Here is a 16,369-nt window from a genome sequence, read left to right on the forward strand (position 1 = left end):
GAAAGGGGAGGAAAGGGGAGGACGGGGAGGAAAGGGGAGGACGGGGAGGAAAGGGGAGGACGGGGAGGAAAGGGGAGGACGGGGAGGAAAGGGGAAGAAGGTGAGGACGGGGAGGACGAGGAGGATGGGGGTACAGCAAGACAGTGGGGAGTGGTCACCCAGCTCAGACCCAGGAGGGCAGGCCAGGTGTCCGACCCAGCCCTGCTCTGTGCAGGCAGCCCCCTGCCCCTGCTCCGGCTGCACAAACCCAGCCCTGGACCGGTGTGGGCCGGTCCTGACCCTCTTCCTCCCCCTCCCTCTCCCATCTGCTGCTGTCCCCCTGCCCTCATCTCGAGAGCTGCTTGGTGCCAGCCGGCGGGATAGCCCGGCTCTCCCAGGACCCGGCACAGGCAGGCGCCCAGCAGGCACAGGCTGTGCATGAGCCCGCCCTCCCTGCCCTGTGCGGCCAAGCCAGGCTGGCTTCTCGGAGCACCGCAACCCATCCGCAGACACGGCGGTGGGAGACTCGGCTGCACAGAACACAATGTGTGGTGCTTACAGAAAGTTCCAGACCAGGCGCACTGGCTGCAGTCTGTAATCACAGCACTTTGTCAGGCCCAAGAAGCTGGATCACCTGAGGTCGGAAGTTTGAGACCAGCCTGGCCATCATGGTGAAACCCCATCTCTACTAAAAATACAAAACTTAGCCAGGCGTGGTGGCAGACGCCTGTAGTCCCAGGTACTTGGGAGGCTGAGGCAGGAGAATCACTTGAACCCAGGAGGCGAAGGTTGCAGTGAGCCGAGATCTCGCCACTGCACTCCAGCCTGGGCCACAGAGCGAGACTCCATTTCAAAAACAAGCAAAAAAGAAAAAGAAAAAAGATCCAAAACAGAAAACCAGCCAACACTGCCTGTGCCAGAAGGCAGCTGCCCTGGGACCCAGTGGTGGCTGGGGCAGGGCCTGGGCTCTGGGATCTGTGACTGTAGGTTCTGTCCCGAGCACCCAGAACAGCTCAAGAGAACAGCAAAAGGGACTGAATCCAGCGTGCTCACAGGAAGAGTTCCAGAAGACGCATGCTGGGGATGAGTCCACAGGTGCAGCCACCATGGGGACCTGGGACCTCAACTGTCCTCTCCCATCCCATGATGTTTCAAATCTTCCAAAAGAAGCTGACCCCTCGGGGTGGGGACCTGAGGGGTCCTTACCAGGAAGAAGCGTGCCTGCTCGGCTGTGAGCCGCACGCTGGCCTCAGATTCCAGGTGGAAGACTGCCAGGTGGTCCTGGGAATCCCGGGCAGTGCCCCGGCACAGGGTGCTGCAGGGGGCGGGAGGGGGTGGTGAGCAGGTGGGCAGCCCCAGGCACACCGTCACTCCGGCCCCTCTGGCTCCCACTCACCTGTACAGGCAGGGGTGCAGGGTAAGCAGGCCCTGCTGGGGGCCCTGCTGGGGGGTGTGCACGGCCACACCCACCTCCTGGTGGGCATCCTCGTTGGCATACTCCACCACCAGGGCATAGCGGCCCGGCTGCGGCACTGCCACCTGAAGCTGGACATCCACCTGCAGGAAAGGCAGGGTGACAGGAAGCCCACCACCCCTTGCCCTTCCCATCTCCCTCCCCTCCCACTCCAGCAACTCCCTGAACCCAGGGTGTGCCCTGCCCCCCTGAGCCCTGGCCCCCCTGCTGGACAGCTCCAGGTCTGTGGTGGGGGCTGGGCTATCTGTGGAGGCCGAGGCCGACCCCACATACAGTTAGGCACCAAGGTCACACACGTGGGAGGCGGGAGGCGGGATGCCCCGAGTGGGTACTGGGCTCTGTTGCCTGAGGCAGTACCCTGCTCCTGTAGCCTACCAGCACTACAGGACCCCCAGCCCCCCGACCAAGGTCCTACAGCACCCACTGCCTCGCAGGGTCCCAGGACACTCACGTCACTGCCCACACAGGTGACCATCGGTGGGTGTGACGGGCTGAGCTGCTCTGTGGGGCAGGGCCGGGGCAGGCTGTTGTCCTGGCCACACAGGGCCTCCAGACTGGCGGCCGAGGGGAAGCCATCCAGGGGTAGGTGTGTGTAGAGCAGGCAGCTGGGGAGACAGAGGCTGTGGTCAGACCCAGGTCTGCTCAAGCCCCCAGAGCCGGCCTAGGTGGGGGGAAAAAAAAAAAGCTGGACACAGTGGGGGTCCAGGCAGCTCCGCCCCTGTCCCGCCGCCTGTATGGCCCTCACTTGTCCCCAGACTGCTGGGCAGAGGGCCGGTACGTGCAGGCCTCGGTCACCCGCAGCTGCAGGAGTGCCGCCTCGTAGTATGCGCTGGGCAACAGAACCACGTAGTCCTGCAGGGTGGAGGGGGAGGGGAAGGGGGAGGGGGAGGTGGTGCTGAGAGTGGACAGACCCCACCTCCCAACCCTGCCCCCACAGCCCCGGCCCTGCCCCCTCATCCCCCCGGCCCGCCGCCCGCCCCCCCGGCCCTGGCCCCACACCCCCCGGCCCTGCCCCCACACCCCCCCCGGCCCTGCCCCCAGCCCCCCAACCCTGCCCCCAGCCCCCCCCCGGCCCTGCCCCCAGCCCCCCAACCCTGCCCCCAGCCTGCACTCCGGCCCTCGCCTCACCAGGAGCACCCCTTCGGCCTCCACAATCAGGGCCCAGGGGCCAGGGTTCAGCACAAAGGGGTTTCCAAAGCCCCTCTGGGGCACGGTGATGAAGGCAGGTTCTATGCTGGGTGGGAAGGCCACGGGCTGGCTCTGCACTGTGCCTGGGGAGGTGGGGTGTGAGACTCCTGAGCCCAGCTCTTTGGGACACCCCCCAGGCTGCATGCCCTACAGGGTGGGGGATAGGTCGGTCCTACCACCCACATGACCCAGAGGAGGGTAGAGGGGTTTGGGGGTGGGCGGTGCAGGGTTCAGCCCAGGGACCCCACTCACAGTTGGTGCAGGTGGCCGACCTGCCCTCCTCTTGCACAGAGACCCGCCCACTCACGCTCGTGGGCCCCCGGTTGACATATCGGAAGACGAACCAGAAAACATCAGGGGACGTCAGGTTTAGCCTGGCCACGATCCGGGGCTGGGTGTCCAAGAAGTGTCAAGTCACTCTCCTGGCCACTGCCAGCCTGAGGCCTGGGCCCTGCAGGGCCTGCCCACCCCTCCCTGCCAGCCACACCTGGCTCCACTTCCACACTGAGCCTGGGTGGGGAGCACGGCACCCACCTGGACGGGCGCCATCTGTGCGTAGCCCCTCCAGCTGAAGTTCTCGAACTCGAGGGGGTTGAAGGCAAAGCGCACGGCGTGGCCCTCGGGCGTGGTGGCCTCTTCCAGCTCCAGGCGCAGGTGGTGCAGGTCAGGGAGGTAATGGTCCCTTGCAGGCCTGGCCACGGCAGGGGCTGGTCAGGTGCAGCCCGGCCATCCTGCCTGGCCCTGCACAGATGCCCCGGCTCCCCAGGGAGGGTGAGGCCTGATGTGAGCCCACAGTGAGAGTCCCGGAGGACAAGCTGCCTGCCCCGCTCCCCTCCAACCAGTGGGCAAAGGGGGCTCACTCGCTGCAGGTGGGGCCCTGGGTGTTGGGGCGGCACAGGCAGGCGCCTGTCCTCGGTTCACAGCTCGGGCCCAGCGCACCGCCAATGTCACATCGGCAGCCTGTGGGGAAGGCGGGAGGTCAGAGGCTGCCCAGTTCCCACCCAGCCTCGGGGGTCCTCCGATAGCCCCTCAGGCCCCTGCTCACAGGGGCCCTCACAGCCAGGCTGAGATGCCTGCCTGGGGCTCTCTGGGCGGTGGAGGCAGGGCTTGGGTTCGGGCTCGGGCGCTGGGATTTGTTAGTGCTGCTGCCCAGGGGCAGGACAGGGAGAGGGACCGCGCCTCCTGTCCCGCACCCGGCACGGGCCGGCCAGGCACCAAGGGGCAGCCGTCCAGCACCCGGGCCTCATGCTGCCCAGGCTGCATCTGTCCCTCCAGGCCTCGGCTCCCCAGCGTGAAGTGAGGGGAGGCAGGGCGGAGGTCTGCGCGGAGCGGTGGACACTCACTGCGGCAGCCGAAGTAGTCGGCCTGATCCAGTCCAAAGAAGCCGTCCTTGCAGGCTGAGCAGGCCTGGCCGCACACGTGGGGCTTGCAGAAGCACTGGCCGCTGCCCTGGGAGCCGAGGGAGAAGGTGAGGTGGGGCAGAGGAGCGGCCGGACCCGCCTGCCCCCAAATCCCCTACACCTCAGTCCCCAGACTCACTGGCTGGCACTCAGCAACTCCACCCAGCGTGCCCCTGGGGTCGCAGCTGCAGCCTGGGGAAGGCGGAGTGGAACTCAGATGCTTGGCGGGGCAGGAGAGCCCAGCTCCAACCCCCCAGAGGAATCCCTGCACCCCAATACTTCCTCCAGGGCACACTCACAGGTTCCAGCCCCCCGAGGAACCCCTGTATGCCAACACCACCTCCAGAGCACACACGGAGTCCAGGCTCCCCCAGGAACCCCAGACCCCAACGCTCCCTCCAGAGCACACTCACAGACTCCAGCCCTCCAGGAACCCCACACCCCAACATCCCCTCCTGAGCACACTCAGAGACTCCAGCCCCCCAGGAATCCAATACCCCGACATTCCCTCCAGGGCACACTCACGGGTGCAGCCTTTGGGGTTGCTGGGGCTCAGTCCCCAGAACCCAGGTTTGCAGCGGTCACAGCTTGGCCCCTCCACGTGAGCCCGGCACATACAGGGAGCCTGTGCCTGAGAGAGGACAAGACTGCCGGTCAGAGTAGACCCTTGCTCTCCCACCCATAAACCTCAGGCATGGAGCCCTGACAAGGGGTAGTGAGGGTGGCTAAGGCCCCTCACCTGCCCCCACCCTGCTCATGGCAGTCACCCGCAGTGAGGACCAGCCCACGGAGCAGAAGGGCCCTGGGGTTGCCATGGCAACGGAGCAGCAGGCATGAAGCCCTCGTCTCACCAGGCTTGGGACTCTGAATTTGGCCTGAGTCCCTGCCTACCTCCCACCCACAGGCAGACTTGGGCTCACCTCAGGAAGGGCAGGATCCACCGGGGCCAGACCGGCAGGGTGGCAGGAACCAGCTGTGGAGACGAGTGAGCCTCGGTCATTCCCCAGTGACCAGCCCTGCAGGCCGAGGGCGTCCCAGGCCAGAACCCAGGGCCCCACAGGAGCCGAGGGGCAGCACGGCGCCTCCCACCCACCTGGACCTCGAAACACACTTCTCCGCCTCTTGCAGAACCACGCGCATGCCACACCACCACGCAGCACCTGCTCGTGGGCACGCGTGCCAGCGGCCCTGCGCAGGATACCATGGACACTGCACACACAGCAAGTGACACGGGAACAAGCATACGGACACACACGAGCATTCACCCACTACGCATGCATGAACACATGCACACGCCCCTGAAGGAACACACACACACGCACCCGCACTCAGGAAATGCACGACACACATATGTACTCCCGAAACACACAACACACTCAGGAAACACACAACACATACACCCACGCTCATGAAACACAACAAACGCAGCCACACTCACGAAACACACAACACACACACCCACGCTCACGAAACACAACAAACGCAGCCACACTCAGGAAACACACAACACATACACCCATGCTCATGAAACACAACAAACGCAGCCACACTCACGAAACACACAACACACACACCCACGCTCATGAAACACAACACACACACCCACACTCACGAAACACAACAGATGCAGCCACACTCAGGAAACACACAACACACACACCCACGCTCACGAAACACAACAAATGCAGCCACACTCAGGAAACACAACACACACACCCATGCTCATGAAACACAACAGATGCAGCCACACTCACGAAACACACAACACACACACCCACGCTCATGAAACACAACACACACACCCATGCTCATGAAACACAACAAACACAGCCACACTCAGGAAACACACAACACACACACCCACACTCACGAAACACAACAAACGCAGCCACACTCAGGAAACACACAACACACACACCCATGCTCATGAAACACAACAAATGCAGCCACGCTCATGAAACGCACGACACACACACCCACGCTCACAAAACATGCAAGAAACCAGCCACGGTCACGAAATATGTGACACACACACACACACGCTGACAAAACATAATGCAGCCACACTCATGAAATGCACGACACACACACCCATGCTCACGAAACACCACACACACACTTACAGAACACGTAATGCACACCCACTCACAAAAACACACACGCACCCACGCTACGGAACGTGATCCACACGTGCACCCTCATGAAACAGGACAGACACAGATGCACGTGCACAGGCACGGGCAGTACACAGACACGTCTGCGCAGCGTGAGGACAATGTACAAACACAGCATGTGGACGCAGTCGCAGTACACACAGCACATGGCTGCACATGACAGGGTCACAGGAAGGCAGTGTGTGAACAGCACACAGACCCACAGACACACACATGAACAGGGTCACGGGAAGGTAGCATGCGAACAGCACGCAGACCCTCAGACAGGCGTGGCACCTGGCGCACATAGCCACCTGCCCGCTCACCTTCACAGTAGGGGAAGTTGTAGGCGCCAGTCACACACGCGTCACACCGCAGCCCTGTCACACGGGGCCGGCAGCTGCACTGCCCACTCCGGGGGTCACAGGCCGCGTGCAGGGAGCCTTCGGCGGAGCAGTGGCAGGCTGTGAACAAGGATAGGGTGTGGGTACGCGGTGGGGACCACCCCCGCTGCCCCCGCTTCCTCCCTGGGCACTCACGGACACAGCTGGGGAAGCCGTGGAAGCCGGGGCTGCATTCCTGGCAGGCGGTGCCCGTGTAGCCGGGGCGGCAGTGGCACACACCACCTACCCCACAGAGCTGGTCCAGGGCTCCCCGGGGGTCGCAGGTGCAGGCTGTGGGGGGACAATGGGGTCAGGCCCTGGTGCCATGTGGGTGGCCGGGCACCTTCCTGCCCTGGTCCTCTGCCCACCTTGGCAGTTGGGGAAACCATGGTAGCCAGGGTGGCAGCGGTCACAGTGAGGTCCAGCAAACCCAGGCCGGCATGGGCAGTGGCCAGCCTCGTCACAGCCCTCAGGCAGGGTTCCTGCGGGGCTGCAGCTGCACACTGCAGGGCAGAGAGGGCGTCATGGCAGGCCAGGCCCATAGGCCTCCCCCACCCATGCCCACATGGAGAGGTGCCACTCACACTGGCAGAGAGGGAAGTGGAAGTAGCCAGGGGCACAGCCATCACACATCGCCCCCTCGAAGCCTGCCCGGCACCTGCACCGGCCTGTGTCGGGGTCACAGCGGTCATCGGCCACTCCGGGGCTGGAACACTGGCAGGCTGCAGGGAGGGGCGGCCAACATGCTTGGTCAGAGGGTCAGAGGCACCAGGCCCCTGGTGGCCGCCTTGAGCACGGGTGGGGGTGAGCAGGGACCAGGGACTCACGCTGGCAGCCTGGTCCGTGGAACCCTGGTGCACAGAGTTCACAATGGGTGCCCTGGAAGTTGGGTTTGCACACGCAGCGTCCCACGCGCGGGTCCTTCCGGCAGGCGTTGCCCTGGGTCCCTGCCGCGCTGCAGTCACAGTCTGGAGGGTGGGGACAGGCAGGGGGTCTCAGATGCCCTGCAAGCCCCAGCCCGCTGCTCCTGGCAAAGCTTCCCTCTCCACAAACTCGTTTTCTTACACTTTTACATGACACTAACTAGAAACTGAAAGAGTAAAAATCCCAACAAGGGAGAGGTGGCCTTTTGGGAAAACGGTGGCGTGCAAGCAAGCCAGGCCGACTATGGAAAGCTTCATCAGTTATCTGTAATGTGGATTCCAAGTTAGCTGCAAGCGTCAACACGAAGAAAATGCACGAACAAAATCCTAACAAGCTGCAAGGCAAATTCTAGTTTCTCTAGAAACCGCGTCAGTAACTGGGAAGAAGACAGAGTCCATCCAATGTCTTCACTCACGCGTGAAAGGAGGGCCGTGAACACGCCTCAGCTTTTGTGACCGATAGAAAAGTAAAGGTTCAATACCTGTCAAAAGTGTAAGAGGGGCCAGGTGAAGTGGCTCATGCCTGTAATCCCAGCACTTTGGGAGGCCGAGGTGGGCAGATCACCTGAGGTCAGGAGTTCAAGACCAGCCTGGCCAATGCGGTGAAACTCCGTCTCTACTAAACATACAAAAATTAGCCAGGTGTGGTGGTATGTGCCTGAAATCCCAGCTACTCGGGAGGCCAAGGCAGGAGAATCGCTGGAACCTGGGAGGTGGAGGTTGCAGTGAGCCAAGACTGCACTCCGGCCTGGGTGACAGAGCGAGACTCTGTCTTGGAAAAAAAAAATGTAAGAGTAACCACTAGTCAGACTAGAACACAGAAAGAGAACTTGCAAACCCTCCCCAGATAGGAAACAATAGCAGAAGCAAACACACAGACCACAATCAAAGCACATTTTCTTGCTCTAATTTGCCAAAGTCAGGAAAGGAAACATTCAGCAGAAAAGAAGAAAGATACAGGGCAGGGGCGCACCCACACTGACAGCGGCAAGTCTCCTGCAGAAGATAAAAGCCGAAGACGTCCGCATGACCAGGAGGAAACCCCAGCTACAGCCTCTTGGAAGAGGATATCTTCAACGCCTCAGACAGGCAGTTAATGGAGAGCTGTGTGTCAGACAGGCGGTTAATGGAGAGCTGTGTGCAGGGAGCGGGGCGGACGCAGACACGGAGGTGAGCGAGGATGGAAGGCGCGGGAGCCGTGAGACGCAGGGAAGCCGGGGCACGCCTCCCAATGGGGAGGCAGAAACCAGCCTCTCCTGGGGTGAGTGAAGCTGAAACTATTAAAATGGCCAGGAGAATCTGGCAAAACCAGAGTCAGAGAGAGAGAAAAAGACTGGGTGGAGATACAGAGTTAAAATGTGGCAGCTCAGAGGGACAGAAATTCAGCAAAGGCACAGTGGGACTGAAGAGCACAATGAAAAAGACTGCCTTTCTTGGTTTCTTTGTTTGGTTTTTTGAAACAGAGTTTTGCTCTTGTTGCCCAGGCTGGAGGGAGTGGTGCGATCTCAGCTCACGGCAACCTCCGCCCGCCCTGGTTCAAGCAATTCTCCTACCTCCCGAGTAGCTGGATTATAGGCATGCGCCGCCACGCCCAGGCTAATTTTGTATTTTGAGTAGAGATGGGGTTTCTGCATGCTGGTCAGGCTGGTCTCCCAGCCTCAGGGGATCCACCCGCCTCAGCCTCCCAAAGTACTGGGATTACAGGCGTGAGGCACCGCACCTGCCCACAAGCCTGCTTTAACACTTGAAATCAGTACTCCGTAGAGAACACACATTCCTGTACAGTGTTCCTGGAACAATCTACAAGCGGTCATGTTCTAGGTCAGAACAAAGAAAATCTCAAATTCCAAAGACAAAAGGCAGAAACAGCACTTTGGGAGGCTGAGGTGGGTGGATCACCTGAGGGGTCAGGAGTTCGGGACCATCCTGGCCAACATGGTAAAACCCCCCCCTTACTAAAAATACAAAAATTAGCTGGGTGTGGTGGCATGTGCCTGTAATCCCAGATACTTGGGAGGCTGAGGCAGGAGAATCACTTGAACCTGGGGAGGCAGAGGTTGCAGTAAGCTGAGATCATGCCACTGATGCCAGCCTGGGCAACAGAGCAAGACTGTCAAAATAAATAAAATAAAATAAAAAAGTGGTCACATTCTAGATTAGAAACAAAGAGAATCTCAAATTCCTAAGACAAAAGGCAGAAACCGTCAGTGGGCCAATCTAACCATGACGCAGCAAATCCAGAACTGAATGGCCACAGAAAGGACAGGAGGGAAACGTCAGCACCTCAAACAGTGACAGGCCATAGAAAACCCAAAATGATAGGCTATTTAAAAAAAAAAAAAACAGCAATGAGAACACCCCACATCTCAAACTATGAGACACCTAGCCAAAGCTATACTCTGAGGAAAATTCACAGCTTTAAACTTGAGCTTCCCAGCCTTAGCACTACTGACATTCTGGGCTGGATAACACTTTGTTGTGTTTGCAGAAGCGGCCCTGTGTTGTAGGATGTTAGCATCCCTAGCCTCTACACACTGCATGAGTTACATCCATCCATCATCACAACCAAAAATATCTCCAGACATCACCAAATGCTTCCTGTGGATCAAAATCACCACTGGCTGAGAACCACTGCTTTAGGTCTTTTTGTTGAGAATGAAGACAGACTAAAAATAGTAACTCAAGAAGCTATAAAAAAAGTATTAAATCAAAGAAAGTGAATTAAATTAAATATTAGAAAGAAAAATCTCTCCCCCAACTAAAGAAAGAAAAACCTCAGCAGGCTTTATCAATAGAACATTATCTGTACTTTGAAAACACCAATAAACTCGACGAACCTCTGTTTAGTCTGATCGACCAAAAAAAAAAAGGAAAGAAAATAAAAAAATAGGCAAGAACAGAAACGAACAGAAATTTTAACTTTACAGCCGGCCACTATGCATAACTTTGTCAATACATTTAAAAATCCAAACAAAATACACAATTTGCTAATACAGATAATCAAACCTGACTTAAGATGAGATAGAAATCTGGCTGGGTGCAGTGGCTCACGCCTGTAATCCCAGCACTTTGGGAGGCTGAGGCAGGTGGATCACTTGTGGTTAGGAGTTCAAGACCAGCCTGGCCAACATGGTGAAACCCCGTCTCTACTGAAAATATAAAAAATTAGCCAAGCGTGGTGGCACGTGTCTGTAATTCCAGCTACTCGGGAGGCTGAGGCAGGAGAGTTGCTTGAACCCGGAAGGCGGAGGTTGCAGTGAGCTGAGATGCCAACACTGCACCCCAGCCTGGGTGACAGAGCGAGACTCCATCTCAAAAAAAAAAGATGAGGTAGAAAACGGAATACAATAACCACAGAAGAAATTAAAACCTTAATCTAAGATCTCTGTTTAAAACCAGGTATCAGGACCAGAAGGTTTCATAAGTTTGACCAGACTTTTAACACATGGATAATTTCTGTGATTTTTTTTTTTTTTTTAATTTTTGAGATGGAGTCTTGCTCTTGTCACCCAGGCTGGAGTGCAGTGGCCAATCTTGGCCCACCGCAACCTCCACCTCCTGGGCTCAAGCTGTTCTCCTGCCTTAGCCTCCCGAGTAGCTGGGACTACAGGTGCCCACCACCACATCCGGCTAATTTTTTGTATTTTTAGTAGAGACAGGGTTTTACCACGTTAGCCAGGATGGTCTTGATCTCCCAGCCTCGTGATCCACCCACCTTGGCCTCCCAAAGTGCTGGGTTTATAGGCGTGAGCCACTGTGCCTGGCCCATTTCTGTGATTTTTAAACTGATTGGGAACATTAAAAAAGTATGCATCATTTCCCAGGTATTTTACAAAACCAAACCAATCTCACTTGTGAGTTCAGACAAAATAAAATATTTGTGTTCAACACTGTGTCTCCATTACGAATGACATTAATATAACTCGTAGTAATGAACACACTGAAAGTAAACAGCACAGCCATCGGCAGTTACTGAGTGCTTACCATGGGCCGGGAGAAATTGTCAATAGTTTACACCAGGGATTAGCAAACTATAGTCTATGGACTCCGCTTATTTTTATAAATAAAGTTTTATTGGAACACCGCCAACCCCACTCATGAACACATGTTCTGTGGCTGCTTGCAAGCTACAGCTGGCAATGGTACAGCTGAGGAGTTTCCCCGCAGGGACCACACAGCTGAGTCTACCACGTTGACCGTCTGGGCCTTTTCAGACAGTTTGCTGACCCCTGGTTTATATTATTGATGAAAAACTAAACATTTCCACGTAAAAAAGAAACCACCACAGAACCAGCAGACAAGCAAATTCCTGGGTGAGGGAGCAGCATCTAAATCCAACCCAGGCAGAGCTTCAGCAGAACCACATGGGCAGATTCACTAAAAATTTAAAAACTGAGGATGCAGAAAAAAGCCCCTCTAAAAATAAGGGGCAAGTGAGCCATCAGGAGAAAAACACACAGCTCGTAAGAAATAAGTGACACAGGCTGGGTGCGATGGCTCACACCTAGAATCCCAGCACTTTGGGAGGCCAAGGTGGTCGGATCACTTGAGGTCAGGTGTTTGAGGCCAGTCTGACCAACACGGTGAAGCCCCATCTCCACTGAAAATAGAAAAATTGGTTGGGCGTGGTGGTGGGTGCCTGTAATCCCAGCTATTCAGGAGGCTGAGGCGGGAGAATCGCTGGAACCCGGCAGGCGGAGCTTGTAGTGAGCCAAGATAACGCCACTGTACTCCAGCCTGAGTGACAGAGCGAGACTCCATCCCCCCCACTCCCCGAAAAAAGAAAAGAAATAGGTGATACAGAACATACAGGAAGAACTCGTACCAATGAATAAGTAAAAAGCTGCACAGCAGCGGAAAAGCAAAGACCACACGTGGGCGACGTGTCTAAGGAAGAATCCAAAGTCAAGATTCAAGCTTACTGGGCAGGGAAGGAAGTGCAGCTAAAAGACGCAACATCAATCTCAGACCCCGCTCCCCGGGAAACACGCCATGCTTTCATGTCCTGTCACGAAAGGGAAAACTCCACCAACTAGACAGTGACATACCAGAAACCAAAAGATGCGTGCCAATTCCAGAAACGCTAAAAAGCAAGGGGGCGTGGGTCTGACTTGAGAATACTTTTTGCCAATCAAGCTGACAACACTAGACTGCTATGTGGTAAAGGCAGTGATCTGGGCAGCAGGTGCGTGCTGCACTGCGGTGGTGACTGACTCTGCGGCTAGAACATATATATATATATTTTTTTAATGAAATCTTGTACTGCTGCCTGGGCTGGAGTGCAGTGGCACGATCTTGGCTCATTGCAACCTCTGCCTCCCGGGTTTAAGTGACTCTCCTGCCTCAGCCTCCTGTGTAGCTGAGATTACAGGTGCCCACCACCACGCCCTGCTAATTTTTGTATTTTTAGTAGAGATGGCGCTTACGCCATGTGGGCCAGGCTGGTCTCAAACTCCTGACCTTGTGATCCACCCACCCTGGCCTCCCAAAGTGCTGGGATTACAGGCGTGAGCCACTGTGCCCAACCAATTTTTTTTTTTTTTTTCCGTTATGCTGCCGCCTTCTTTTTTTTTTTTTTTTTCCTTTACTCCTGAGACGAGGCCTCACTCTTGCCCAGGCCGGAGTGCTATGGTGTGATCACGGCTCGCTGCAGCCTCAGCCTCCCAGGCTCCAGCAATTCTTCCACCTTAGCGTCCGGAGTAGCTTGAACTACAGGCGTGCACCACGTGCCTGGCTAATGTTTGTGTTTTCTGTAGAGATGGGGTTTCGCCATGCTGCCCAGACTCTCTTCTCTTTGGTTTTATGCCTGCCTGTATTTCTGAAGGCTGCCCAGTGTGAATATGCATAATTTGCATAAAAAGAAAGAAACCAAAAATGAGGTGACCCAGATGAGAATCCTCCCTTTCTTCAGGAGCTTCTTGTGTAGCTGTCCCGCGGGCCTGCAGCAGGCCAGGGACCTGAGGCCTCAAGGACACTTACTCACAATCTGGCCGGCTGGCAGCACCTGCTCCCCGGTGTCATTGGAGGACGAGGGCACCGCTGAGGGGAAGGGACATACATGTTGGCCAGCTCTGCTCAGAGCCCCAGCACCGCCCACCCTCCCACCCTGAGTCTCTCAGTGCAATCGGAGATGCAGCCAAGACAACAGGGTCCCCCCAGGAACGCCCCCCCCCCACTCCCCAAGCGCTGCTGGAGGCCCGCAGGCAGCGATGTCTATTCGGAGGCTCCTGCAGTTGCTCACGGTAGCAGCGCGGGAAGTCGGTAAAGCCCCCGGCACATGAGTCACACCGCTCCCCGGAGAAGCGGGGCTGGCAGTAGCAGCGGCCCGTCAGGTCCTCACAGGTGCCGTCCGTGAAGTCAGACTCACAGCTGCAGCCTGGGCAGGCGCAGGAGCCGGGTCAGCCTGCAGCTACCAGGTTCCAAGGGGTGGGCTCCAAGGTGGGGCAGACTCTGCCTTCCCAGCCAGGGCCATGAGGACGAGGGCTACAGCCAGGCCGCCTGGGGGACGTGAGGGCTGGGCACCTGCCCCGTGGCCTGGGGGGCTTCTTCCTGAGCTGGCCTGGAAGCTCAGGACATCCCCTCCAAAGCAGCCCCAAAGGCCCTGGGACACCTCTGTCTGGGCAGAACCTGAGACCCAGGACACCCGCCCAGCCGAGCACACTCACGGCGGCAGACGTGGGGCGAGTGGAGAGGGTGGTCGGGGGAGCGGTAGAAGCCGGGCAGGCAGCGCTCACAGTTGATGCCAGTGGTGTGGTGCTGGGGGTGCAGGGCCTGTTGAGTCCAGGGAGGTCCCTTCCCCACCCAGGGCCAGCCCATCCCCAGCCCTGGAGCCCGGCCCACCTGGCAGTCGATACAGACGCCGCCACCCCGATAAGTGCCATCCACGCTCTGGCTGGCGTGGCGCCGGTCCACCTCGGGGTCATAGTAACAGTCGGTGGCGTGGCCATGGCAGTTACAGGCTGGAGAAGAGAGAACGCAGCTGTCGGCATGCCCTCCATGGGCACTCCCGCGGGCCAGGGTGCGGGCAGCACAGTATGTGGGAGGAGGCACTCACACTGGCACTCATTGGCACTGCTAGCAGTCGCAGGCTTCCACGGCTGCTGGTTGAAGCCAGGGCAGCAGCGGTCACATGTGCCCCCACAGGTGTTGTGCTGGCAGGTGCACTGCAGCCTGTGGGGCAGACAGGAGGGGGCTCGGGTCCACCCGGGGGAAGGTGCCCAGTGCTCAGTCCCTTCCCCGAAGGGGCCTATGATCCCCTCGACGGCTTTGCCTGCCACGGCCCTGGCCCCGGCCCCACGCTGCTGTTACCCAGCTGTCGGGCAGCGAGCCCTCACCCAGACCCAGCATCCACACCCAGTGGCTCTGGCACAACGTCCCCAGCCTCAGGGAATGGACGCAGGGCAAGATAGGGTACAGGACGGGGTCTCCAGGTGGCAGGGGCCATGCAGGGCCTTTGTGGAAGCAGGACTGGGGAGCAGGTGCGTGTTGGCTGGGCAGGGCTCCTGAGGGGTCAGCAGAATCCCCGTTGCCAGTAGGTCAGCCTGCAGCCCTGGGTTCTCCAGGATTGAGCCGTGCCCTTCCCACTACAGCCAGGACCATGCACAAGCCCAGGACCTCCCTGAGCCAAAAGGGAAAGGGGTCCATTTGCATCCCCCAGGCTCAGATTTCGCTTAGCGGGCAGGATCCCTATGCATCCTGATCACCTCCCTAGGAGCAAGTGGCCAAGGACTGCTTCCTTCTTCCAGCTGGGGTGGCTACCAGGTCAGAGGGCTGGAATCTTGCCTGCCATCCCGTGGGCAGGGCAACAGCTGGTAGGAGACGAGGCCTGAGGTTGGAGGCACCTACTGCTCTTAGCCAGGACACTCAGGCCAAGCCCCTTCCTCTCTAGCACACGGCGCAGCCAGGCCGAGGCAGGAATCCTGGCCCCGGTCCAGGCTCTGCCTGAGGCTGCTGGGCCATGTGCTTCCCGAGTAGGACCCCAGGAGTCAGTCCATGAGGACTAGATCCAGAGCCTCAGCTGCCCAGCTCTAGGCCTGCCCTCCATGGGGCCCACAGGGCATCAGGAATCAACACTGCTTTCCCTCAGAATCCAGGAACAACCGGAAGGGCCACACCCTCCATGGGAGAGGAACTGGGAAATAAACTGCCCGTCAGCACAGGTAATCAACAAAGAAGCCGTTCCATCTTCACCCCAACTCCAAGCACCTATAAGCAAGGACCTGAAGCTGATGTTCCATTTTTCAAAAATCCACCTGGTCAAGAAGTTGGCAGGAAAAGTGGTGCCGGGCTGGTGATGCCCTGGAGTGTTTAGCAAAAGCTCTCCCAAAACCATCCCAATTCCAGGGCGCCCCAGAAGCACAGAGACAAAACACTGCTAAAGACTTAGCAGAGAAAAAGGCAGCAGGTCAGCAGGTGCACCAGACGGCAGGAAGAGCCCCAAGACCCTGGCGTCACGGGGTAATCTGGTAGCAGCCGTGTAAGAATGTTAAAAATGATCCTAAATCTAAACCTAATAAAAAACGTAACGCTACAGAAAACAGGCAGATGTGAAAAAGAACCAATCAGAACTTCTAGAAATGAAAAGTGAAACTATAAAATAAGACTCAACGGATAGGCTGAACAGCAGACCGGACGCAGCAGAAGAGAAATTTAGTGAAGTGGAAGAGGAGCTAAAGCAGCTCTGCAGAGGACAGCTCAGAATTCAGATGACGGGAAGGAAACCAGGTGTTCCTGTGTCTACCGGGGACTCAAGGGGAGAAGAGGCAGGAGAGGGGGCCACAGTCAGAGAGACTTGTGACAGTGGAGGTGACGACAGTGGGGGTGACGGTGGTGACGGTGGGGGTGACGGTGACGGTGGGGGTGACGGTGA

The 16,369-nt window shown here is 57.7% G+C and overlaps 1 protein-coding gene across 3 annotated transcripts in view; it reads right to left on the reverse strand.

Annotated features, from left to right (window-relative positions):
- LAMA5 (laminin subunit alpha 5) overlaps positions 1-16,369 on the reverse strand; it is a 58,894-nt gene that overhangs the window by 23,449 nt on the left and 19,076 nt on the right. For 2 of the 3 annotated variants that reach the window (XM_017503479.2, XM_017503478.2), the window contains exons 7-28: positions 14,555-14,670; positions 14,341-14,459; positions 14,166-14,256; positions 13,742-13,876; positions 13,480-13,539; positions 7,405-7,545; positions 7,162-7,299; positions 6,946-7,080; positions 6,734-6,868; positions 6,521-6,658; positions 4,962-5,014; positions 4,567-4,672; positions 4,181-4,233; positions 3,985-4,090; positions 3,502-3,601; positions 3,176-3,332; positions 2,894-3,032; positions 2,582-2,724; positions 2,199-2,305; positions 1,905-2,058; positions 1,376-1,536; positions 1,186-1,294 (exon numbers count right to left, since the gene is read on the reverse strand). In XM_017503479.2, coding sequence (XP_017358968.1) covers positions 1,186-1,294; positions 1,376-1,536; positions 1,905-2,058; positions 2,199-2,305; positions 2,582-2,724; positions 2,894-3,032; positions 3,176-3,332; positions 3,502-3,601; positions 3,985-4,090; positions 4,181-4,233; positions 4,567-4,672; positions 4,962-5,014; positions 6,521-6,658; positions 6,734-6,868; positions 6,946-7,080; positions 7,162-7,299; positions 7,405-7,545; positions 13,480-13,539; positions 13,742-13,876; positions 14,166-14,256; positions 14,341-14,459; positions 14,555-14,670 — 2,596 coding nt within the window. The remainder of the gene's footprint in view (positions 1-1,185; positions 1,295-1,375; positions 1,537-1,904; positions 2,059-2,198; positions 2,306-2,581; positions 2,725-2,893; positions 3,033-3,175; positions 3,333-3,501; positions 3,602-3,984; positions 4,091-4,180; positions 4,234-4,566; positions 4,673-4,961; positions 5,015-6,520; positions 6,659-6,733; positions 6,869-6,945; positions 7,081-7,161; positions 7,300-7,404; positions 7,546-13,479; positions 13,540-13,741; positions 13,877-14,165; positions 14,257-14,340; positions 14,460-14,554; positions 14,671-16,369) is intronic. The other variant, XM_017503481.2, reaches the window with a different exon arrangement.

This window comes from Cebus imitator, unplaced genomic scaffold (assembly GCF_001604975.1).
Source record: "Cebus imitator isolate Cc_AM_T3 unplaced genomic scaffold, Cebus_imitator-1.0 Scaffold311, whole genome shotgun sequence".
Taxonomy (NCBI): domain Eukaryota; kingdom Metazoa; phylum Chordata; class Mammalia; order Primates; family Cebidae; genus Cebus; species Cebus imitator.